This window comes from Oreochromis niloticus, linkage group LG13 (assembly GCF_001858045.2).
Source record: "Oreochromis niloticus isolate F11D_XX linkage group LG13, O_niloticus_UMD_NMBU, whole genome shotgun sequence".
In the NCBI taxonomy this organism is placed as follows: Eukaryota; Metazoa; Chordata; class Actinopteri; order Cichliformes; family Cichlidae; genus Oreochromis; species Oreochromis niloticus.
The window spans coordinates 12745913-12771841 of NC_031978.2; the positions used below are offsets into that span (position 1 = coordinate 12745913).

The window sequence follows — 25929 nt, forward strand, 5'->3', positions numbered from 1 at the left end:
AACAGGTTAAAAGAAAATGCATTGCAGAAAATTGTTGACTTTTTTCAAGCTTTGTGGCATGGCTGTCTGGTAAATTATCCTGAATACATATAAATTTACCTTTTTGCAGTAACCCTGATGTTACCTGTCGAAGCACCCCCGCTTGGCTTAGCTTAGATTTAAAAACGTTACATCCTGTAAAATGTTTTGTACATACGTGATAAGCTATTTACAAATAAAGTTTAATATCACTGCCTCTTATGTTCCATTTGCTGTCGTGTCATGCAGCTTAAAACCCACAGCCCCTCCCGTGATTTAAAATAAGCTCGTCTTTTTGTTTTCCTTCCTGTGTACAATGATATGCAAAGAGGCTATGGACAAATGCTTGTTGTGTCCCTATAAAAGATACAGTACCAAACTCTCTGATTTAGCTTCAGAGAGGAAAAAGAAGTGCTTTTTATCCTCTGTAATCCTGTCGGGATGAATGTGTTATTCCCTGCATAGTGGGTTCCTGGTACAACAACGCAGCACAGAGGATAATATACAGTACGTTCACATATAAATAGATATATACATATTTACATCATACATGAACTAAGGTCTAAATATGTAGCTCATACTGTACATGAAGATGGAGTTATTGTTAATAATTATTTCTGTTTGGCAGCCTCATAAGCTGATTTTTGAAATACAAAAATAGGGTTTTAACAAAAATATTACAAAAGCAGCGTAATATGAAAAAAAAGAACCTGCTACTTCTGTAAAACAAAATTGTTCAGTGGGCACGGATGCTGCAGAACATTGCACTTTATAAAGATGAGTGGCTTGAGATTAGAGGCAAACTATAAGCCAGGTCTGCTGGCTCTGGATGAGATGCCTCCTCGGGTGTGAGACCGAGACGGTACTGACGCAGGCACCAGTGGAGCTGAGAGGAAAGATTAAAAAAAAAAATAATAATTTAAAGTTAATAAACAACCTTAAAACCGTACTTGCTGCTTCAATCTCCCGCATTTATATGTCAGTTCTGAGGCCCAAGTATGAAAGAGTTTCATCAGCCACTTTAATCTACTGACCTGGGACAGGGGCTTGCGGGTCCGGCTCCTCTTCGTCTTTGATGGGCGAGTGCCCCAAGGGGTGGTGGGAAAATGAGTCCAAAAAAGACGAGCTGCTGATGCCAAGACTGATGCCCGTCACACCGATTCCAAGGGAGTCTGGTGCAATGAAGGAATAAATGAATGCATAAGTTATTAGGCGATGTGCTACGAAACGCGCCTTAAAGTGCTTGTTCAAAACAGAAAACTGGCAGAGGAAAACAGGAGTGTTAGTTCACAGTATCAGTGATTCACTTTACCCCAGGATGAACTGTTGAAGGTTATGAACTATGAGAGCAAATAAAAATGATTGTTTTATTAAAGTATATCCATACACTGAGTCAGCTAAAACAAGCAGTATGATAACAATACTGCTTAGCTAAAACCTAACTAGAAGAACAGTAAAAGACGAATGAATAGAATAGAGCTAAAAGTAGCGGTGAAATGAATGGGATTGCATACATACAGAAGTGTATTAGCATTTTTTAACAATAAAATCAACTTTTATTTAACTTTAAATGAACATATTTTGAACATGAGTAGTGGAAGAGGCAGATAAAGTCTAACAGAGTGGCATTCAGTAACCAGGGCAGTACATCACATGAAGATTTTTAATGATTTCTTTTCAAATATTCAGGTTGAATTTCTGACCTGTGCCCACAGAGGCTCTGCCTGGCCGCCCCTGACCAATGTTGTCCAATACTGTGAAGGATCGACGGTATGGAGTATCCGACTGAAAGCAAAGCGAGGCGTCAAACATGCTTACAACTCACAACGTTAACCATACCAACTAATAATATAGAGTTACTGATGCCATTGTGACCTGATCTACAATCCAATTACTGGAAAAAAAACATTACATGACAGCTTCTCTATGGGGTCAGAAATGAAATGACTGCATTTTCTCTGATGATTAACCAGCATCTCACCCTGTAAGTGTGGGTTGTGTTGGGGCGAGAGAATACGTCCAGTAGGTGGTGGCGATCCCTCGGAACTGAACTGCCAGCTTTGTCATTTATAGCACTGTGGGCACGGCTAGATGGGCCCTTCTGGCGCTGGAGGGATATTTAAAAAAAGAAAAAAGATATGGGCACAAAGTTGACTATCTGTGTTTATCTACATTTGTAAAACACTCTCTGTAGGGTTACTCACACATTACTTAATTATCTACTTGGTTAGAGAGCCTGTACCTGTGCAGTTTTAGATGGCTGCCCTGAGTAAGACGAGTCTGGGTCTCCGGTGCTAATGGGGGGAAGGAGTGTGTTTCTGCTCAGAGGCAATGGTGGAGTGGTCAGCTGGTCACTGGCCGTGGGTCTGTGGATGTGTGGATGAAGACAGTTTTGTCATTTTATCCATGCTTCATTAACTGCTCCCCTTTTTCTAAAGAGATTTCAGAGGGGTTACTGTTAAACCCATAATAGAAGAGAGGATAAATGTCTAAAATTAGTTTAATTTACCTCTTCTGGGCCCTATGTGCATGACTATTTATTGTCTAGATGCATAGACTGTAAAATCAAGTTTGTTGAAAGCAGCCACAAATATGTGTCAGATAGAACTAAACTGAAAATTAGTCTGACATCCCAGAGAGCAGTTTACACTCTGATTTTCCAACATACTGGATGCTTCTTTACATGCTGCACAATAGTTATAAATGAACAATCAAACACACTGTGTGGAAGTTCACTACCTGACAATGTGCCTGTGGCACTGATTAATAAAAAATAGTTAATCCACTGGCCATTGGACAGTTTTGTTTTTTTTTTCATTTTTTATATTGCCAATAAATACACAGTTTAAATGACATACCTAGTCTGGTCCCAGATAAAGTTTACACTTAATACTTTACACATTACTCAAAGCGACAAAGAAAACAAACATCTATCCTAAAATATGGGTCTTTACTTTAAATCAAAATGTAACACTCATCAAATTCACCACCAGATTTTGGCACAGTGTCTTTCACACAATGACCTCTCCCCTCTATTCTACAGCACAGAGCCATAAGCTGAAATGGAGTCTGTTCTGAAAGTAAGTTCTCTCTACGTCTGCAAAACTTCATGGGGTGTAGGAGGGAATGAGGAGAGAAAAAGGAAGCAATGTAGGAACTGGGGTGGGTTCTCGTGATGCTAAAACTCACAGACGTGTCCCGCGGATGACCTCATCCATGGATCCCACTGCGCTCGACTGACTCGGATTGGGAACAAGAGGCAGGAGGGTTCGGGGAGGAGGGTTCCTGCGTCGGGCCGATTGTGCCGGGCAGGACAGCGAGGAAGAGCTCTGCTCCAGGGGTCGGCGAGGGCGAGGTTTGTTGGAGGGGACCGCGCTAGATCCCGGTCTGTGAGACGCACGCTCTTCTGGCTCCCTGAGTGGGAAGGAAAGAGAGCAAAACACGTTCGATGAATAGTCTGTTTGCAACCAGCCAACTGGCTGAGGACTCTGCCAAACAAGGTGTTAGGACCAGGGACAAAAACACTGCATGAATGATGCTTTGTACCTCTTGTTCTGCAAAATGTGTTTTTCAGTAAATGGAAAACTGCAACATATCTTTGTCTCTTTTCATTCCGAGTTAAAGATTTAAATCACATATTAGAATTCAGACCTGTGCTAAAATTAATTTCCCTGTTTGTTTTTTGTTGTTTTTTTTAAGGCCATTGCTCACAGTGAAACAGTAAAATGTGATCATACTGGCTTCTATCCAGCACACCCAGGTTCCTCTGCTGAAGGGGGATGCTGTGGATCACGATGAGGTCGTTCAGGTTGTGCTGAGTCGCGGCTGCTCCTACAGGGACTCTTCCAGCCTGGGGTTTGGTGATAGATGAGTGACAGATAGTAATGAGACAGATGGGATGAAAAGTAAAAGATGGAAATGATTAAGGGGTCAAGGATAGAGGGAGATAGGAGGGGACAAAACACATAATATAAGAAGAGGCTAATAGGGTTACTTATTTCCATATGTACAGTGCAGTAAAATTGCCAAGAAATGGTTATTCGTCATGCAGTGATGTAAGGAGGGCCCCATATCTGCTATGGCACCAAAAGGACAACAGTCACAACACTAAAAATGCAACAAAAACAATAAGTAGCAAAATAATACATTCCAGTGCTCTCCTAAAAAAGGAAGGCTCTAACTACAGTTAAACTTGTACATGTTTAAAGTAAGTTGCAGTTAATTAAAAAGATAAACAGATGGCGACGGTTCGGTGTTAATCAACAGGCACAAACACGTTTAATCTAGAGGTAAAGATAATGAGCCACTGTGGACGGCATGCACACAGCACGCCACCATTTAGGCTCTAAGTGAGGGAGTTACATACACTGGAAGGCCTTTTCTGCTTTTTGGATTTCCGTCTGGACTTGTGCTTTGAGCCCCTTGACTTTGCGTTCTTTAAGTCAGAGTGGAAGAGGGCATGTCCAAAGAAAGAGACAGTGGATACAAAGGAAAGGAAGGAAGAAGGGTAAGTGAGAAAGAGCGTAATAAGAACATGGATAAAAAAATAAAAAAAGAATGACCAAAAAAAATGAAATTAGACAAAATACATTGGCATGGTGAAGAGTGGAAAGTGAAGAGGGAAGAAAAGAAAACAGTGATACAAGTTAATGAACTGGAAGCGCTGAAAGAGTGAAGAGCAACAGGCAGGGGTAATAATCAAGTGTGAACTCTGGAGCAGACACATATGACTCTGGGTAAAATGAGTCTTACCTCAATCCATACGAGAAATAACTCTATAAGACTAAACTTGCCAGTGCTATTCAAATGACTTCTTTTCAGTTAATACATTGTCATTATGAAAAGTGAAGAAGGTGCAACATAAAAGAGACACTTTTTTAAATATACAAAGGAAATCTATAACTATTTATGTTCTTCTGTTATAACATAGTCACTTAGTTTGATGGCATCTACTAAAAGAAAAAGAAAAAAAGTCAATTTTGACCCTCCAGATAGTGATGAAAGTGAAATGAGCCCAACAGTCTGAACTCCCTTAGACGCACCCTGGTGCCTCCCATTCCTCCGCAGACCACTGACCTGGAACTGCATGCCAGTTGTGAGTGGGGGCACCCGGCTCTGGCCAAGTTTGGGCAGCATCGTAGGCAGCGTGGAGAGCAGCATAAAGGGATTCTGGAAATCTTGCTGCACGGGGCTCAAGTTCCCAGAAATATTTTCATCATCTGCCAAATACAAATTTAAAACTGTTGTGCATAAGAATGTCAATTTGTTAATTAGAGCTCAGCCTAACGCAAGCAAACCAGTGAAATTCAGCCTACGTGAAGTGCAGCATTCCCAGTGGTGTTGAACCAGCTCTTTCATGCAGCCAATGAGCTGCCTCCACACATCATCGAACAGCAGATCGAGAACAGCGTGGCAGCGACACCGGTATGGTGAGACTGGGGGCAGACATTTATGCCTCCGACTCGACTCTGAGCAATCCTGTTCCCACTGGTCATCCTCCCTGCAGAAATAGACAATAGAAAGGATCCTATAAGAAAATGAACAACACATGAACAGCAATTCTGAAAACAGAGTAACTTACAAGTCTGTGCTATCAAAAGCAAGATATTCCTCCATCTGACCCTCTATTTCAGTCATTCTATTCTTGTCATGGCTGCCGATGCCGCTGGAGGTACCAGGCTGCCCATCCAAGTCTGGTGAATTGGATCTGATCAGATGTGCTCTCCGGCCCTGCACATTCAACCTTACCCCCACCAAGAGAACATGAGACTTAGTTAAACAAGGTAATTTCCATAAAAACGAAATCCCTCAAATTCAGCAGACAAACACACGTTGAAAAGTAGAACTAACATAATTTTAATATGTACAAACAGGCTTAATTTAATCTCTATTATATCAACTTACAGAAAAACTAGTTAGATAGCAGCGCAGCCTAATTCCTACTAGTCTATCATTAAAAGTGTGAGTCAAAGCATCATTTTCTCAGAACCATGATACCAATCATGACTTTGGCTCAGATTATTAATTAAAAAGCCAGAGGATCTAGGTCACAAAACCAGAGTCAGCCAGGACTCTTCTATAATTGATGCAAAAAAAGGAGTAATCTGGACAGCCAACATCTACTCAAGACAGACAGACAGAGGCATTGCAGTTTTTCTTTAAATAATAAAGCAAGATATGGCTCTTTTGGGCTTTGAGCATACATAACTGCTGTAAACTGTTTCATAGTTAGTGTTAACAGAGTTTATTGACAGTAATGGCTGATAATTCTTGTCTCTGCTGTTTCAGAGTAAAAGCTGAAGACTGACTGATTAAGCAAAATGCAATGTCCATTTTAAGCGGCAGTGACAGGCTGTTCTCAGTAATGTTTGACATTCCTGAAATCTTCTTCAGCCAAGAATGATAAAAGCGATAACATATCAGCCATAATTATGTGGACACAAATCAAACATAACAGCCTAAGATGCTATCGAAACTGCACCCTCCAAGATAACGTTAGATCAGATGGTGAGATACCACTCACACACGCAGAGATATCTTCGTATATCTGAGAGAGATGCAACAAGTGATCTCTAACCTTATGTATCGACTCAGTGCAGATTGGGACTTTGAGACTTACTCTGTTCCTTCCCTATCTTTCTCCTGGGGTTTCACACCGCTTTCTTTGCCCGCTGACGGCCTGCTGGAAGCGCTGCCTTTCCCTGAGGTAGTATACCACTGGAAGCCTTCATCACTGGGACACAGCAGCTGAGTCCCCAGGATACTGAGTGACACACACAATGAATATGTAAAACAAGTGTGATTCTGTAGAAGAATGGAACACTTTAACAGGTTTTTCTCCACAATCAGAATTAGTCTTTGATCCCACTGCTGCCCCATTTCGTTGAGAATTTAAAAAGGGCTGGCTGCTGATAGGAGACAGCGAATTAGATACCGAAGATGAGGGAAACGTGTGGCCCACTGCTGACATTCATCCTGGAGCCCCTGGAGTATCCCTCCCCCACTGCCTCTTCCCTCATAAAGATCTTTGTCGATCTCCTCAAACATTTGCTGCACCTGCCGTGATGCTGCCTTGTCAAACTCCTATGGGATGGAAACAGGAACATAGGAAAGAGAGTTATTCTTCACGACTAAAGGTGCCGCCTTTTACTTACTGGCAACATATCACTATTCAATGCAAGCATCAACGTGCATGATAATTAGCTCCTAGTCTCTTGAGGTGCATTCAAGTGTTTGTGGTCAAGTTGTTCATGTCATTAAAAAAAAGATCAAAGCGGAGAAAGATGTATATTTAAGAGAATGTCTCTTAACTGAGAGGGTTTGCTTCTCAGAAGCAACTTGAGAACAAAAAAACTAAATAAATCATTGAGTCCGAAAAAGTTTTGTAGAAACAGCAGGGTCGAGAAAGCACGACATAACAACAAACCAGAAAGCAGAATCAGAGTTTGTGTGTACAAACAAAGCATCCACTATACTATATAAATATTGTGTTCATCTGTCTTCTTCTAAATGTTTCCACAAATTTGTGAAAAAGAGGCAAATGTTAGCAACTAAATGAAAATCTAACATAGGACTGCAGCAATGTGTTTGTGTCTATAATAAGACAACAGAAAAAAAATGAAAAACAACATATCTAGTGTTTTAGTGTGCACAGTGTGTACATCCTTTGTTTTACAGACAGAGTCAGGCTGGCATCAATAGTTTTCTCATGAGCAGACTTACATCGTAGCCCCAGGAGAAAACAGAGCTCCTCTCGGTGGAGATGCCAGTACCCGTGGAGCTGTGAATACCTAACCAGGACTGGCTGGAGTCTACTGAGATGACAGTGGGGCACTGAGAGTGGCCTGAGGCAGCAGATGTCTCTGAGCTAAGCACAAAGACAAAACAGTTATGTACCCTGGCTGTAAAAACAACGTGAAGAACCAAATTCCCATATATGAAGTGTCTTGTATTTCTAGCACTCGTTCTTTCTTTTCAGCACACGATTTCTCTTTTCATCAGTTTTTCTTGTACTAGAAGAAATGGAAGAACCAACAACTTGTGTAATCTGAAGAATAAGCCGAGTCTCTGTTACTCCGCTGAGGGAATCGAACTGGTGTCAGCTGCTGATATTATCAAGGTGGAAAGTGAAGGCCAAATGTCAAGGCAATTGAATATTCTAACAGGCTGCCTCATATTTTATTCTTTTAACTGCGCATCTGAAGGAGGCAATGTGATATGAATTAATCCGCTGCTTCTGGGTGTCACATAGCAAGAGCCCTGAGAATCAGTTGTCTGCTCAAGATGGTGTAACATTACAAAATACACAAGCATGAGAATGTGTGTATGTGTGACTGGTTGCAGGCTGTTTTATTTCAGCCTTATTCTGGTGTTGCTTAGGTTTGTCTGCTTACATAACAGCCAAGAAGCAAGGCTTGACTGCTCTGCAGTCATTTTGTAACATACTCTAGGCACTTATTTGAGCACAGAGTTTCTTAAGTACCACTGTCTTTGTTCTCACACAGATTTCAATACAATACTGTAACAAGCTGTTACCTGTTGTGTGCAGAAGCAGCTTCCTGCAGGTCATGGAGGTAGCTCGGAGGGGTTTGGTTGTCGTCTGCTTCTTCTGGGAGAGGATGGTGGTCAAGGCTGCTTCGAGACAACCCACGACTGCAATAAAGACAGATTTAGAGCATTCAGTGAAAAAGCAATCAACAAAAGAGTGTGCAATTGCATTTTGGGATGCTAGGGAAGGATATTAATATGTCAACTCCAACTACCCTGTCTGAATCTGAACACTGTGTTGAAATAGAATAGAAAAAACTATGGGTGCGACTAAGGTGTGCAAAAGCTCCATCACCATGAGTCTTATTAAAATTATTTTTGCAATGAGCAACTGTCAGAGAAACACAGCCTTTATAAAAGGGAATGATAAGGTCAGAGCAGATTACGATGGATCTAAAGAAATCAGATGTAGAGTCCCTATTATAGTCACTGATGAACTTATGGCACATACACAGTGCTGTGAAAACTATTTGCCACCCTTCCTGATAGCTGATTCAGATCACCAGTCAAATGTTAAGATTATACAAAAATAACTCTGGTAAATACAAAATGCAGTTTTTAAATGGATGGATGGGTGAGTGGGTGAAGAAAATAATTGCCCCTAAACCTAATAACTGGCTGTGCCACCCCTGGCAGCAAGAACTGCAATTTAGAGTTTGTGTTTGCGATAACAGGCAATGCTTAAAATTCACTAGGGAAGAATTTTGGCCCACTCATCTGTGTAGAATTGTCATAACTCAGCCACACTGGTGGTTTTTTGAGCATGAAAGGTCATGCCAAAGCATCTCAATCAGATTTAAGTTCAGACTTTGACTAGGGCACTGTAAAACCTTAATTTGTCACCTCCATTCAGAATGCATTTGCTGGTGTGTTTCGAATTATAGTTCTGCTGCATAACCCAACTGTGCTTGAGCTTCAGTGCACGTACTGATAGCCAGACAATCTTCTGCAGGATTTCTGGTAGTGAGCAGAATTCATATTTCCATCAATTATGCTTCATCTAGGTCCTGAGAAGCAAAGCAGCCCCAGACCATCACACTACCACCACTATGTTTGAATGTTGCTGGCAGTTTTTTTTATGAAATGCTGAGTTAGTTTTACACCAGATAAAACAGGACATAAACCTTGTACAACGTTCAACTTTTGTCTCATCAGTCCAAAGATTTTTTTCCCACAAGTCTTCATGAAGGGATCACCAAGATGTTTTCTGGCAAACGAGACGAGCCTTCGTTTCTTTCTGGTCAGCAGTGGTTTTTGCCATTGACCTCTCCCGTGGATGCCATTTTTGCCCAGTTTCTTTTTTTTGTTGTTGTTGTTGAATGATGAACACTGATATTAACTGAGACATACGAGGCCTGCAGTTTTCCAAAAGCCTTAGTAATGGCTTTGTCACCATTTCCAGAATAAAAAAATTCAGTGAATTTGTTTCTCAGCTGTTTTTGAGTTTATGTAGATTGTAGCTCAGTGTGTTGCTTTTTGAGATCCTTTGAGATCTTTTCACCCACTTACTTAAATTATTTCTTAATTCAACAGGTCTGGCAGTAATCAAGCCTGGGTGTGTCTAGTGAAATTGAACACAGCTTTCCAAACAATGTGGTTAATTTATGGCATAACAAGGGAGGGTAAAGACTTTTTCACACAGGAGCAGGTAGGTTTGGATAGGTTTTTCCCCCCCAAATAAATGAAATCATTTAAAAACTGCATTTCGCGTTTAGTTGAAATATTTTTGTTTAATATTTACTCATATATTTGTCTATTTTTTTCGCTGCACTGTAATATGACAAGATGACATGAAGAAAACAGACACCAGTGAAAACAGCTGGAGATTATGTGTTTTTTAAACATTACACTGTGATTACACTTGATTCCATAGTATCTTCCCATAGTGTTGGTTTTGTATCTCTAATTGAGTTAATCTCGTTAAATAAATGTCTACATTTCATTCTTATGGCTTGACAACTTTCTCTGGAGAGAAAATAAATAGAGTGGGTGGTATGAAATAAAAATGTGACAATCATCTAAAATGAGCTGATTGCCATGTTCACACTGCATCTGTCTAAAACAGACCCCGGGCAAGCTGGAATAACACCACATCGATCAACACAAATAATCATTTTTACTCTTTCTGTCACTAGTGTAGGTTAGCAGTCAATCATCAAATCCCCCTCCAATGAATAATAGCAGCATTCAATAACCGTTAGGGAAGGAAAAAAAGAAAGAAATGATGTCAGCTACTCACATCTCGAGTTTGTGCGATACAGGTCTCCGGTTGTATCGTGAAATCATTCTCCTTTGCCTCCGTATTATATGCTCAAACCCTCTCCTCTCCTCCTCGCCTCCACTTCCAGGACGCTCAGGGAACGGTTCAGATGGAGCTCTGACATTTCCTCTAATATTAGCCCGCAGATATTCTGGATAGAGAGGCTGTTCCTTAACGGCTGCAGCTAAGCTACGTCCAAAAAAATAAGCTAGCTACTGGTACAAGGGTGGCCAAATTATTTTTAGAAAAAAAGAAAAAGGCACAAATAGCATCGTACAATTTCCACATTCCCTCATAAAATAATTCTTGGTTTACTAAATGAGCATATTATGTAGCCCAGAAGTTCACTATAATTTACGTTTCTCTCTCTCTCTCTCTCTCTCCCTATATATATATATATATATATAAAGGAATATATATATTTTTTAATGAGTGTTTAACGTTATTGGAGCTATCGCCAGCGCATAGGATATTCTTTGCTAAAGCTAGCATCACCACCAACAACAAAAATACAGCGGCTGTCATGGATACGCAGCTTCGTTGCCCCGAGGGATCGTGGGAAATGTATTTCAGGCCAACTAAATGTTTCTTGAAAGTCAAAGGCTGCATACTTCAATTCCCAGCATTCATTGCAATAGCATGTTGCGTTTATAAAATGTATTCGCCGGTCCTGTAATTTTAACTAAATGCAAGGTGTATATTTATCAAATTTAGTGGAAAATTAGACTTATTATGTAATGTGCGTTTATCACAATGTAAAGTATTTTTTGAATCGGTAAAAACAAAAACAGAAGGTAGGAACTTTGTTTATTATCTGTTTGGCGAGGACGACTGGAATTCATCGTAGGACCTAAATAGTTACAGATGGCGTGAAAGAACGTATTTATGAATAACCGTAATAAGAGCCGCTACAGAATATACTAACACAACATAGCCAATTTAAAAGGAAGACAAGACAAGGTAAGGCCAAATTAAGTTTTCAAGAGGTTGTCGTGACAATCACTAGTAATACGTTGAGTTTATCTAGAAGCCAACGATTCCCTCAAAGTCATAATATAAAAACAGACATTGACGACCTTTCATATGTCTTTGCACATCGCTTTAGCGTCGTATCTTTTTGTTAGGTCTTTTAAAACTGCTACTATGGAGGCTCTGCAGAGGAGAATGATTGAGGAGGACATGGTCCAGTACAAGCTCTTCTTGATCCAGCCAAGCAGCTCTTCTTCACAGAAGACTGAGGAACGTCTGACACATCTAGTAGAGGAGATTTTGGCAAAGGTTGCCCCTCTTCTGATACAGTACATCTGGCAGCATCAGCCATTCAACCTCAAGTATCACCCTGAGAAAGGTAGAACCTTTTCAGCACCCCAGAAAGGAAGCAGTTTAGATATGCACATTGTTTGTCTTTACGTGGTTAACACTTGGTACACACACTAATGGCTGGTGTGTATGGATCTCATTCACAGGTGGCATTCCTGCTCACATTGGTGGAAGCACTCAGTTTGGAGACAATGTTGAGGACGAGTGGTTTATCGTTTATCTCCTGCTGCAAATCACAGAGGCTTTCCCTGAGCTTGCAGCAAGGTAATAGTGATCCTGCTCATAGTTTCTAAATATTTATAAACTCAGAGCAGAGTTTGCACAAAATAATAAAACAAAGGTATCAATAAATAAATAAACACTATTGAAATGCTCACCAGTCATTTATGTCTTTGTTTCCAAAATAATTGTTTATATGTGCAGAGTTGAGGATAATGATGGGGAGTTTCTCCTGATTGAAGCAGCAGATTACCTTCCTAAGTGGCTGAATCCAGACACAAGTGAAAACAGGGTGAGTTTTCCACATGACATGGCAGAGTTGACAGTACTGGAAGCACTGTATGTTTCAGCCCAAATAATTCACTGCCTCCCACAGCATACTATGGAGTTATAAACTGATCCCCAGGCAAGCTTTGGTTTCATTTCAGACCTCCCTACTGATACGTTGAAATGCGATTCACAACACAAGGGCTGTATGTCAAAATATTTTTCATTTTAAATAAAAAAAACAGGAATGTTAACTTTACTTATTACTTAAAATGGTTGTCTGTAAAGACTTTCTCATCGGTCAGCTGTCAGAGCTTAAAGAAAAAGGCTTATTCCATAATAAATGACTGGCAAGAGCCCTCCAGCCATTAAGGGCATCTACCTCCAGCTGTACCTGCATAAGGCCCACGGCATTATCAAGGATCACAGCCATCCAGCACACCAACTAATCTGCTTGTTTTCCATTAAAGAACAGTCTTTATTATCAACCAAGTGTTTGGTCAAGTGTTAGTCTCATTGTCATCTTCAAGTTTGGACAGTATTATTTCAGAAATGATCTGACACTTTACTGAAATGCAATGTGCAAGCCAGGTTAAATAATCTCACTGGCACTACTGCTTACTGCGCAATTACTCATGTGTAGTAACGCTGTATACTGCACGCCTATAATTTTAAGAATGTGTATCCCATTTGTGAATTCTATTTCTATCTCTAATAGTATTTTAATTTTAAATTTATATTGATTTAGTGTTGTTTATTTATTTTTTAAATCTTGTTAAATTTTTAGATGCTTGGTGACTTTTTTTCCTCATCTTGTTGAGTGTATTTCATTGTAATGTTGACCCTGTGTTAAGCTCGGTTTACAATGCACCCAATTGGATAGAATTACTTATCATCATGCTTCATTTTTGTTTGTTTTCAATTTGACTATTCCTGATTAAAGTTCATGCTTAAGTGGAATAAACCAAGCCTGGAATGAACAAGCTTGGAAGAAAACATGCAAAAACTACCTGCACAGCCCTTTTAAATTTTGTTTACTTGACACTACCAATTTTTTGCTAAGTGTAGGCTGTTTTGCACCACTCCTTTTCTTTCTCAGGTCTTCCTATACAAGGGAGAGTTGCATATCCTTCCCTGCCCCTCCAAATCCACTTCAGTGGGCTTTTCAAAAGATGTGGTACCCAGTGTGGCACAAGCTCTGGAGCTACTTTACACCCACCCAGAAGTCTGTCGGGCAAGCTCCAAGATTTCTTTAGCACTGAAGAAGAGACTAGAGGGGTAAGAGGGATTCCACATATAATCAATATTCAGTATTCAAAAGCAACATTATGATAAATACTACTGACAAAGTTACTCTGCATGCGTCAACTGGCACTCAGCCTATTTCAGTTACATAATTTCTTTAGGGATAAATAGAGCATTCTGATTCTGTGGATTCCAGCTGCATAGAAAGGGAGAGCACTGGCTACATGATATTGGCTATTTAAAACATCAGAATACAGGGTGCTGAATCACTGTTGTGTACTAAAGGAATACAGTTTTGTAACATATTCTTTTTCTTTCCCCTCAGGTATCCAGGGAAGATTAAATCTGGCCTCCACCGTGCCCACTGCTTCATACCTGCAGGTATTGCCACTGTGTTGGCACAGCGACCAGACCTCATTGCACCTGCAGTTTCAGCATTCTACCTGCGGGATCCAGTAGATTTGCAGGCGTGTCGAACCTTCAAGACGTTTCCTCCTGATACACGAGTCCTCACTTTGGTAAATACATCCATGTATATATGTACTTTTTAAAAGGTAATATCTTTGTTCAAAACTGTTCTGTGTTGTTTTATAAATGCTTATTTTATGTACAGGACTGTAATTAGTGATTTTTATTTATTTATTTTTTGGGAGGGCGTCTGTTTCCCCTAACCTTGAATAAATATTTCCAGGTGACGTTCACCCGGTGCCTGTATGCCCAGCTCCAGCAGCAACAGTTCACCCCAGACCGGAGGAGTGGTTTCACCTTACCTTCTCGTTCTCATTCCCAATACAAGGCTCATGAGCTTGGCATGAAGCTGGTGATTCATTTTATATCTTTGTACTTCATACTGCGTACTTTTAATGCAGATAACAGGGTTGTTTTATTATGTAAAAGTCATAATCTTGTGCTTATGCTGTACTCCCAGGCCCACGGCTTTGAGATCCTGTGCTCTAGGTGCAGACTGCCTTCATCAGAGCCTAATGCCCCTGTCAGTTGTAACCCACAGTGGAAAGGCTTTATGGAGAGTTTGAATAGGAATGGCTACTTCCATGTATGTCACTTTGTTTTTTTCATGCATGCACATGGTGAAAGCTGCAATATACTCAGCATTTATCTATTGGAGCCCATTTTAAAAAATGTGTTTGCATTGTTGTCAAATGCAGGGAGAACTGGAAGGTTCAGCACGTTACAGAGAACTTACAAGATCAGCAGAAAACTTCTTCAAACAGTCAGTTGCATCAAAATCAAGGTAAAGACTTAAGCTGTTCACAGTGTGAATATGTATGCCAATGTCATCTAAGCTATCCATTTGAATGAACCTTTTGTGTGTGTCGTCTCAGTGCTTTGTCCCCAGGTGAGGAGGTTCTCCAGCTGCTGCACAGCTGCGAACCATTCAACTTGGAGGAGATGAAGAAAAATGAGTCACAGCTCCCCCAAGAGGACAGTGAGTGAAAATCCTGACTAGAAACTGGCAAAATCTTATTTAAATAATGTGTGAGTGTAAATAATTGTCATTCTTAATACTGAAAGACATTAGTCACATTTGCCGAGTAATCCATGAAGGCACAATGTGAGGATACTTAATTTACACCTCAGTTTTGTGTAATTTTCCTAGCTCGGGTAAGATCATCTGTCTGTCTCTGGAAGATTTGTATGTTACTTGTTAAGCACTGTAACTTTAATATGACCTTGCTAGAAAGTGAGCATTGCCTCTGCCTATCTCAGCCACCTGAGATTCTTCGCCTTGTGCCAGTTTCTTTCAGTGTCTGTCCTTTTGTTATGCTTCCCTCATTCTCTCCATTTTTTTCTTACGGCCATTTCCCATAATTAGTTTTTCTCTTTGTCAACTTCCAGGTGATAGCTGGCTGGATATCACAGCTCAGGATTTGGAGCGGCTGTTGCAGGAGAGAAGTGGGGGTAGAGCTGATGTTGGCAGCCAAAACTCAAGTTCCACCAAACAGAAACAGCATGTCGGTGATGCAGAGGAGAGGGGAAAGGAGACAGAGGACAACATAGAGGAAGAGGAAGCTGGTTACAGCCTGGTAGCTATCAGTCAAGGGATGAAGAACTTCCTCAAGGCCATGTCTTCGCATGAAGGCGCAGAACTGCCCTGGTGAGACTAAGTGACTTTGTAATCTTGTTGATTTTTAGTCATATTTAGCCAAAAATCTATCAGATTTTAATATCCATATGGATTTTGTATGAGCATAGTCTTCCCTTAATGGTCTCCCTGAGCTGCAAACTGGAATGTGTATATTCTTCCAAGCCTAATTTATTTAGGCCTACATTGTCATACTGACAGGCTTTTTCATTTCTATTCCAGGAGCAGTGCAACTCAGCCTTTTACTATTGATCCAGACTCAATGGCCAACGCACTGGGAAGACTACTTGGTATGAAACTTGCCAACAGTGAAATATGTGGTATGAACTTGCCACAATTAAAAAAAAAATCATTAATGAATTTGTCTTTTTTGTTTTTTCTAGGAGGCAAAGACGAAGAGCTGGATTCAGATGATCTCGATGATTCTGATGACGATAATGATGATGAGGAGGAGGAGGTAGAAGAGAAAGAAGATGGCTTCTGTGGTCAAGCAGCGATGAAAGGAACAGAAACTCTGGACAGTCTCAAAAGATACATGGACCAAATGGATGAGGAGCTGATGAAGACTAATGTAGGACAAAGCTTCAAGCGAACGGTAAACTCTCGTAACACGCCTTCCTTTGCTAAGATAAAGCAAATTCAAAAGATATGCGCAGGACACAGGTGTCACCCTGAACCTATCTTTATTGTATCTGCAGAATTACAACAAGGAAGGAGCAAGCAGCGACTCCCCTCACCCTTCTGCCAGAGACGATCTCCCAAGGGATAACAAACTGGAGGAGAAAGAGGAGGAGATCCAGCCCTTAGATGTGGATGTCAATTTGGTCACAAACTTGTTGGAGTCCCTCAGCTGCCAGGCTGGGCTGGCAGGACCAGCTTCCAATCTGCTGCAGAGCTTGGGCATACATCTACCACCCAACTCTGATCCCGCATAAAGGGCAGAAAGTAGAATCGAATAATTTATATGTGTCATTTGACCTAATGAGATGTGGGAAGTTAACAGCACAGGAAAGACCAGCAGCAAATAAATAAACACCAGACACAGTGTGCTTGTTGGAAACACTGAAATTACTTGTAACAAAGATGAAGTTAATATTAAAAATACCTTAAATTTATCTGTTTGAAATTACAGTTAACTGACAGAGATTTTGCAGCAAATGTGCATTTATATCAGATTAACTGTAAATTTTTAATACCTGTTGCTTTGTGTAATTGTTGCATGCACTTATGGTGGTTTTTGTTCTACTACAAAAAATATTTTTCTAAATAAAGACATTTTTCATTCTTATTTTTTATTAAATTTGTCAGCATAATTCACATTTTCTTAGCATCTTCAAGTGTAATTTTTAAAAAATGCATATAAACATTTTCCAGAAAGCTCAAGAATGACTAGAAAACCATTTGGCTTCTAATCAAAACGTGAAATACTCAGTTACAACAAAAAGAACAGCAGCACCAGAGTGAGCATTCAGCTCTTTCCACATGTAAACCCCCTTCTCATCTGACATCTCTGCAGTCAGATTCATTCAAGGGCAACTTTTGTCTGTCTCTGGTTAAGTATTAATTCAGTTAAGTAAGCGAATTTAAATAGTTAACATCATAAAACAAGTTAGCGATCTGTGCCAACATTCTGTCATTGTCATCCCTCTTCCTCTGAAAGCTATCAGGGTCATACGAGCACTACTTCTAGGAATGTTCAGCACATCCGCTGTTAAGAGCTCTCAGAAATTAATGCCATAAAATTGGAAATGACTCACATTTATTTTGTTTGTTTATTTGTACATAAGAAAAATGCGGCTTGTTGATAGTTGCTTAATACTTCAGCTTCATGTCTGAAAGAAAAATTGCAATGTTTGACGCCTGACGCTTAACTGTTTCATTAATAAATACCTAGCTTGTAAATTATTTCCTATTAGTGTTACTGATTTAGAAGGTGTGAGCAACAGCACTCATGTTGCTCATGCTGCAGAAAGAGACAAGTAGCTAGGGCATGTATTGTCTTTTAATAACTAATATTAAAAGAATAAGATAAAAACTTGTGACGAGTTACACTTGTGATGACATGTAATTACTAACCGTATATTGTTAGTGTGCCACCATAGCCTGCATTTTATCTTTTATAACTTTGTAATCTGAGTGGATATTGACTGATAAAGCTAGTATCTACATATATAACACTTTGGTTAGAGTCAGTGGAATGCAAGACGACCTACTAAATCTTTTAGTCCTTTACAGAAGCTGAAAAAATGGCTGAACTATGTACCTCGCTGAGTGGAGCAGTGCAGCAGCAAGGGGTGAGACACAAAGAGCAACTACACCGACCAGGAAGCTCAGCACCATTCCCAGCAGGAGAATAGCGAGCAGGTATCCATGGAAGAGCAGATTGCGCCAGTTGGCCTGACTTAACACATGCCAGGGACGCTCTGGGTGCAGAAACCACAGGAGGCCCAACACCCAGCTCTGATTCACCAGCTGTGTATAGTAGATGTCAAAAACAGACGCTTGGGAATCTGGAGGGTGGTGGCGCTCCATCTCAGACACTTTAGCAAGCCAAGTCAGAGACAGGCTGTGCAGGATTAAAGCCAGAGGTCCATATATATACTCCAGAGGGACAATACTTAAGAGACCCTTAGATGCTGCGGACAGACGGAAAGAGAAAACTAATTAGAGGTTCATTCATTCTAATATGTGAAACCCTCATCTGATATCCAAAGTTTTACCTGTGATGATCACAGAGGTCCCACTGATGATGAAAGTCAGAGCAGTGATGTGGCTTGCTGGTGGGGATGCCAGCTTCAAGGCAAAACTAAAGGCCACAGTTACCAGGGGCAGCAGAGGCACCATGAGGATGAAGAGGTTGGAAGATGAGCTGGTGGCTTTGGCCCACATGGTCAGCACTGCTTGAATGCTGCTACAGATAGCAGACGGCAGCAACCTCTCACCCAGGGACCTTGAATAACTTCTTAGATGCACCAGATCCAGGGCATGCAGGAGATTTAAGAATAAGAGAGACACCAGAACCTGAAAAGGCAGAATATTAAAAAAATAAACAATTATCTAACTTTAAAAAAGCCTACAGGTGTTTCTGTGAATCACTCATTTTTAATGATAAGTAAACATTTACTTCAATTCATGTGGCTAAGGCATGTTAACACAAACTGTGGAATGTGTGAAGGGTAGTAACGTTTACAGCTGAGACTGAGTGAGTGCCTCTTCATCAGCAATTTGCCTGCTGGGTCATTTTGGGTCATAATTTCGAACTAGTCCTGACAAAAGGGAACAGAGTTCACATCTACTTTAAAAAAATATTTATATTTTAAGCAAAAGTCAAACAAGGAAAAAAGTAACACAAATAAATCAATCTATTTTAATTAATATTGTACATCATCATCATCATTTCTGTTTTTGACAGCACACTTAATCATTTCAATGTTGCCACTTTAGAGCCTGTAAAATTCTGATGGATTGCTATCAAACAGGTTAGCAAGTAAATGAGTTAACTGTAGAGATATTAAACACTATTACACTATGAACTAATAGCGAAATAAATACTTATGTCATTTCATGCTCAAGCAGCTGTAGTTTATTGGGTGGGTAATACATTACAATTAGCCATTCTTTGCACAATAATATTCTACACTCGGGGGCACTTCATTATTACCAGTTCAGCTGGTGGTTAATAAGATCTCAGTCCAATGGAGCACCTTTAGGATGTGGTGAAACAGGATGGGCGTGTGATGCGATCATGTCAATATGAAACAAAATCTCAGAGGACTGTTTCCAGCACCTTGTTGAATCCGTCCAACAAACAATGAAGTCTGGAATGCAAAAGGTAGTCTAGCCTGGTACTAGCAAGGTGTACCTAATGAAGTGTGAGCATATGCTGTTGACTTTTCACTAACACATCCCGATTTCTGCATGCTTGAATTTATGATAAATATGCTGCCACATGCACATTTACTATTCTTCTGAAGGACCTCATAAACAAAATGCATATAAAGCGGGTCATATGGATAAGAGGTGGACTAAACCCAACTGGTCCTGTGACTCATTTTCAGTTGTTACAGGCAATGTTAGCTTGTGGACCATAGTATCATTTAGTCAGTATAGCACCTCTCCTATATATCAGCAGTTGAGGTCAAAGCTGGACACCCAAAAGTTCATTCTACCTTTGTACAGAGTCACACTTGCATCTGAGTTCTTTGGGCAATCATTTGGTTAAACATCTATCCTGCACACGTGTTATCAGCAATAAAGTCCTTCTGTCACTTCCCTCTCCCTCTGCTTTCACCTTTAAACCAGCACAAACAGCAATTACTGATAGAATTTTACTGACCACCGCAGCTGGCGGCACAAATGATTAACAACAATCCAATGATTAAGCTTACATTTTGAAAGACCATTCGAATGTTGGTTATAACTTCCTACTTTTTTCTTTTGCAATATGTAACTTCATTATCAGGATATTTGCCTTGATGTTGGCAAAGCTATTATAAATGCACCTGTAATGAAGCAAAAGCAAATACCTTGCGGTCAAGAAACAGAGCTTTGTGTAAACTAAAAAGCATTTGGCCTCACATGACCTTTTTTCTCACTTATATAAATTACTATAATTTGTAAGAAGGTATTTTTGACCTTATCCTTTCTAATCAGAGTTTGGTCTTGTCCAAAAGAAGAAAATCCAAAAGTTGCAGACACCAACCTGGGCAAAGCTGAGGGCCACAGGATACGGGTAGCGGTACTGAGGGATAAAAATGGAAGCCACAAAGTTTCTGAGTTTGTCGCCCAGTGCATATATCGCCACAACCAGCAGGACCAGACTGGCAACCAGGGGCTTCAGCGCATGATGCGATGAAAGACACCTTACAGCCGATGCATATCTCGTCCTCCATCTCCCTGAACTGTGCACAAGAGATTACATGCATAAAACATAAAGTCACACTGATAACAATGAACTTATAAAATGTTTTTTTTCCTTTTTTTTCTGAGTTTATTGTTTTAAAAAACTTACATTGGAGGATATATAACCGTGCAATAACCAATGCAAGTTTGCATTTTAAATGCAACTCCTGACTCTTTTAAATAGTTCCCAAGATCCAATATATTAGATTAAATTAAAAAAAAAACACACACACACACACACACACACACACACACACACACACACACATCTTTTATCCAAAAGATGTGTGTGTTTTTTAAATGTATTTATTTTTGTATTTTATTGCAGAATTTCCCACCTGAAGTCCAGTTGTGAAGTCGTGAGTGTAGTGAGGGGAAACGTTATTTCCTCTCACAACAGCCCAGCTTCACTATTTACGGATGATCTCTCAAACAGTGTTCTAAACATTGTAGTCGGGACAATCACATCACAATTACATACACTGTCTGATTGTTTTGTTGTTCCTTTTCAGTTGTTTATGTTTCGTGTGGCATGCCCGATGTCGAAAATCCGTGACACTTATGTCTGCTATTGTAGTTTCCTTGTTAAATTCTACTGATGCCAACAGTGCGTCCCTTTTAGACCAGAATACTCTTTTTCAATAAAACTCGTGTTAATTATGAGTCTGTAAATATACAGCATAATAGTAAAAGTCAACTAAATGATAACATAAAGCGCAGAATAAATATGTATTAAATGTAATAAGACCTCAGAGGACTAGTAGGCGCGGAGTATCCTTTAACAGCCTATCAGCAGAACTGAAGCCCGGCCATAAAAAGTGCTGCTCTAAAACTTTAAAAAAAAGAAAAAAAAAAGAAAGAAAGAAATATAGACAAACTATAGCAAAACACATTTAAAAGGAGCTCAACTGATTTCCTTTTCGGGGGAGGAAAAAAAAGCGAGAAACGACATTTACTCACCATTTTGTAGTCGTCATAAAGTCATAGTTCATCTTCAACCTCCAAACCATCCATTCCGTCTGTGTTGCTGTCACTTCCATTCATTCCTACAACAGCCAGTAATAATACGATTATATCAATAATAATAATAATAATTCATCCTCGTAACGCACACGTATCCCGTCCGCCTCCCATTGCACTGAAGGGCTTCTGCGCGCTGCGGACATTCACCTGATCTGTTTTCTTTACGGTGGCCAGGTGGACTTCGGCCTCGTCTGTTTGTCTTCCCATGGACCAATTACAGAAGAACAGAGGTTAGACAGCACTTTAAAGTTGATGTAATTAAAAAAGAGGAAATATCTGCGTACTCCAGACAGATGACTCTTTCGACATTTTATTCCACGAAATGCATAAATGCGGAAACCCCAGCGACTTTGGCTTTATGTGGAAATGTATTACTTTTATTTTGGTATTTAAATAAATATAGACTTGTAACTTCATTCATGCAGTTTGCTTGAGGTGAACTATTACCCTTTGCATCTCCTGCTTTGGCAACTGTTTGTGACATTCCTCCCCGGCTTTTCGTTCGCAAACGACCACATGACCGCCTGAGCAAGGGTCACTGAATAAACAGACTCATTAAACTGGGAGGATGCCGCTCTGCGTACCCTGCCTCTCAGAGTGTAGGCTACCTGCTGCACTGTGCGCACTGGGGTTCTTATGACTGTATTGCTATAAACACTAATATGTCTTAAACCATAAATATTTTATAGTTTAAATGTCTGAAAACTGCTCACACATTCTTCAATGATTTTCAGCAAAATCATCCTGTTGGTGCTAAATTACTCAAGAGTACACCAGGGGGCAGTCAAACACATCACCTTTTCTCAGACCACTGTTTCTTTCATAAAAGTAATATAATAGCTGGGTAATTTGTTACTTTTGAAATGAAAACATTACATAAAATATATCCATTATCCCTCCTCTTTCCATGTCCATCATCCCAACCTTGCATCTCTAACTTTGGCTCTAAGGTGCTCAAAGTGAGCTGTGCCTCTCATGTACTCCTTTCCTTATCTGTCCCGGTCACACCAAGCAAACATCTTCAGCTCTGTCACCTCCAGATCAGCCTCCTGTCTTATTGTCACCTTCATCATGATAGCAGGCATCACTACCATCTGCACCTTCCCTTTTACGCTTGCTGCCATCCTTCTGTCTCTAATACTTGTCTTCACCCACTCCATGCTGCTTGTAATCGCTTCTTCACCTCTCTTGTGAACTCTTTTGTGATGGTTGACCCCAGGTATCCATCTTCACCACCTCTACTCCTTGCAGCTGTCACACCTGTTTTCTCTCATTCATACACATTCCTTCATTTCCTCTTTGCTTTCCTCCAACTGTCCTGGTTCTCTTCCGTCTACTCTCTACTCTTACTACATATCCCAATGACATCTATGAAGAGTCCACGGAGACTCGTGGAGGACCTCATCTGTCAGCACGTCCATCACCACAGCAAACAAGGGGACTCAGAGCAGATCCCTGATGCGATTCCACCTCCACCAGGAACCCATCTTCATGGCATGTCTCATCAGCTTTATCCCTCTGTTTTATTATTCTTGAAAACTGGAACTAGTATACTTCTTCGAATCTGGTGAAAAAGTCCATCCCACCTATTACCACAGGTATGTCATCTGGACCAGCTGCCTTTCCCCTTCATCTTCTTTCTTTCTGCCCTCACTTCCTCCTTACTAATCCTTTTACACACAGTAATGGAAAGAAAAATGCTGCAATACCACAGTTGACAGACTGTGGTATTGACACGTGACAGAAAATGGTCTCTTTCAGTTAAAGTTTGTGTTCTAGCTGTAATTCTTATGATAATTATTGATCTGAAAATGTGGAAATGCACTGCATGTGGGAAAAAAGAAGACATCAGGAAAAACTTTAAATTAAATAATAAACAAAAAAGAGTACCTCCTCTTTGACTCCCATCACCCTCTGGAACACAAACTTGGAGTAATTAGGACCCTACACCACCGGGCAGAACATGTTCCCTCTAAGCCTGAAGGGAAAAAGAAGGAACACACACATGTAAAGGAAGCACTGAAAACATGCGGTTATCCAAACTGGGCGTTCATAAAGTCAGCAAAGAGGCACAGAAAAGAAGATCAGACACCAGCGAGGGAAGATAAGAAAGACAGACGCAACAACGTTGTCATCCCCTATGTAGCCGGTGTATCAGAGAAACTCAGGAGAGTTTTCTCCAAGCACGACATCCCAGTGTACTTCAGACCCAGCAACACACTCAGACACAAACTGGTTCACCCGAAAGACAAAACTCCAAAACACAGACTTAACAACGTGGTGTATGCTGTACAGTGCAGCGAGGAATGCCCAGACCTCTACATTGGAGAGACCAAACAGCCACTTCACAAGCGCATGGCACAACATAGAAGAGCCACTTCCACAGGACAAGACTCAGCAGTCCATCTGCATCTTAAGGATAAAGGTCACTCTTTCGAGGATGCCAACGTTCACATTTTGGACAGAGAGGACAGATGGTTTGAAAGAGGAGTGAAAGAGGCCATCTATGTCCACTGTGAGCGACCATCTTTGAACAGAGGCGGTGGTTTACGACACCAACTGTCTGCCATCTATAATCCAGTTTTGAGTTCCCTCCCCAGACGCGTTAACGCCCACTCACATCCCGGGCCATCTGACCTCAGGAATTCACATGACAAGGTGGGGCCAGGTTTCACAATGAGCTCACCCGAAACCCTGGCTGATTAGGTCCCACACCCGCTTTCACACCTTGGCGCATGTGATTAGAGGATCACCAGGGGGTCCTTTGTCCCTCCTTGGGGGGATACTCCCACTGGGTTTAAATCTGGGACTCTCGGCCATTTGATCTTAGAACTGAAGAAGCTTCTCGGATGAGAGGTGAAACGTCTTCAAGCAACTTAAAGAAGTCCAGACGCTTTTCTTTGCAAACTCCTTTGACTACGATGACCTGGATGACTGAGAACCTTCACAGACAAAAAAAGAGTTTGATGTTTGAAATACTTAAATGCAGACAACCTAACAAACAAGGGTTTGTATCAGGTTGTCTGTGTCATGCAACAAAAAAGGCAATAAAACGTTGCAAACCAGCTGCAATTGGTTTAATTAAGTTTGCTCAGCTGACACATAACCATAAAGAGACAAACTTCAAAGGCTAGTGATAAAATACAAAACTGGATATGCAAATAAGCACTGACTAGGGTCAACAAAATGCAATCTCTGGAGGTTCTTGACAGTAAATACAAGACAGAACAAAGGCTGAGACGTTGAGAGGCAGTGGCTGAGGTGAAAGTGAAGAGGGAGGAGAGGTGATGACATGGCTAATGGTACAACAGAGGGTAATATCAAAACATACAAAACAATTCAAAATTACGGAGCCCCTCTGATGACATGGTCCAAAAAATGAATAAATTGTGGCCACAAAATACTACTTCGTGGGCACGAAATGGGTATAACGTGCCCACAAAGTACTTATTTGTGCCCACGAAATACTATGTCGAGGGCACGAAATAGGTATAACGTGCGCATGAAATGCTAATTTGTGGGCACGAAACACTTGACCGATAACCGTGATCCTTCCCAGGCCCTTGCAGTTGGTTGACAATAAAATCTATCCCGGCGTCCAGGTCATACTTATGTCTGTAAAGCAATTGGGCTGTCAATATCCTGTTTACATGTCTCTCCGTAATAATGGTTTTTTTTCCTTCTCATGCTCATTGTTTTCTTTGTATTATTGTAGATTCCTTGTCGTACAATATAAAGTACCTTGAGGCAACTGTTGTTGTGAATTAGCGCTGTGAATTGAATCTCCAACAGAGAGGGTAGCAGTACAGACAGTAACCGTTCCTCCATCATACCTATCTGGAACGAAGGTAAAACAGGTATATTTATTGCCAGCTCTCTCTACATGTAGACACTGTAGTCTTTGTATTTCAGTGTGTGAGCCAGAGGACGTGCTGGCTCCTGCTCATCCAGGAACAGTTTGTGTTGAGTGAGCAACTTTACAATCTTCTGAATGCAGTGGGTGACCAGTCCGCTTTGTATGACC

The 25929-nt window shown here is 40.6% G+C and overlaps 3 protein-coding genes across 7 annotated transcripts; 1 reads left to right on the forward strand and 2 right to left on the reverse strand.

Annotated features, from left to right (window-relative positions):
• Nucleotides 1–240: 240 nt before the first annotated feature.
• fam149b1 (family with sequence similarity 149 member B1) lies at nucleotides 241–11357 on the reverse strand. 2 transcript variants are annotated; one of them, XM_005474276.4, is made up of 16 exons: nucleotides 10805–11357; nucleotides 8554–8670; nucleotides 7741–7885; nucleotides 6953–7101; nucleotides 6638–6781; nucleotides 5600–5761; nucleotides 5334–5518; nucleotides 5095–5237; nucleotides 4385–4453; nucleotides 3756–3868; nucleotides 3208–3432; nucleotides 2261–2384; nucleotides 2000–2125; nucleotides 1722–1803; nucleotides 1053–1190; nucleotides 241–904 (listed from the first exon to the last, which is right to left on the reverse strand). In XM_005474276.4, the coding sequence occupies exons 1-16, from the start codon at nucleotides 10849–10851 to the stop codon at nucleotides 822–824; spliced, it is 2052 nt and encodes a 683-aa protein (XP_005474333.1). In that variant the 5' UTR covers nucleotides 10852–11357; the 3' UTR covers nucleotides 241–821. The 2 variants fall into 2 exon arrangements, with proteins under 2 accessions (XP_005474333.1, XP_005474334.1); XM_005474277.4 differs by lacking the exon at nucleotides 4385–4453 and having other exon boundaries at nucleotides 10805–11356.
• On the forward strand, nucleotides 10130–18043 carry ecd (ecdysoneless homolog (Drosophila)). Of its 3 annotated transcripts, none has more exons than XM_019366686.2 (14): nucleotides 10130–10213; nucleotides 11950–12173; nucleotides 12292–12409; nucleotides 12569–12656; nucleotides 13731–13909; nucleotides 14202–14394; nucleotides 14568–14696; nucleotides 14805–14930; nucleotides 15043–15128; nucleotides 15220–15323; nucleotides 15734–15992; nucleotides 16203–16270; nucleotides 16364–16575; nucleotides 16679–18043. In XM_019366686.2, the coding sequence occupies exons 2-14, from the start codon at nucleotides 11969–11971 to the stop codon at nucleotides 16913–16915; spliced, it is 2004 nt and encodes a 667-aa protein (XP_019222231.1). In that variant the 5' UTR covers nucleotides 10130–10213; nucleotides 11950–11968; the 3' UTR covers nucleotides 16916–18043. The 3 variants fall into 3 exon arrangements, with proteins under 3 accessions (XP_019222231.1, XP_019222230.1, XP_013127060.2); XM_019366685.2 differs by lacking the exon at nucleotides 10130–10213 and adding an exon at nucleotides 11464–11785 and having other exon boundaries at nucleotides 11931–12173; XM_013271606.3 differs by lacking the exon at nucleotides 10130–10213 and adding an exon at nucleotides 11465–11785.
• si:ch211-248a14.8 (uncharacterized) lies at nucleotides 16720–22060 on the reverse strand. Of its 2 annotated transcripts, XM_025897331.1 has the most exons (5): nucleotides 21843–22060; nucleotides 20683–20881; nucleotides 18701–19001; nucleotides 18244–18616; nucleotides 16720–16901 (listed from the first exon to the last, which is right to left on the reverse strand). In XM_025897331.1, exons 1-5 carry the CDS (start codon nucleotides 21920–21922, stop codon nucleotides 16889–16891), a joined length of 966 nt encoding a protein of 321 aa, XP_025753116.1. In that variant the 5' UTR covers nucleotides 21923–22060; the 3' UTR covers nucleotides 16720–16888. The 2 variants fall into 2 exon arrangements, with proteins under 2 accessions (XP_025753116.1, XP_025753115.1); XM_025897330.1 differs by lacking the exon at nucleotides 16720–16901 and having other exon boundaries at nucleotides 17481–18616; nucleotides 21843–22059.
• Nucleotides 22061–25929: the final 3869 nt, after the last annotated feature.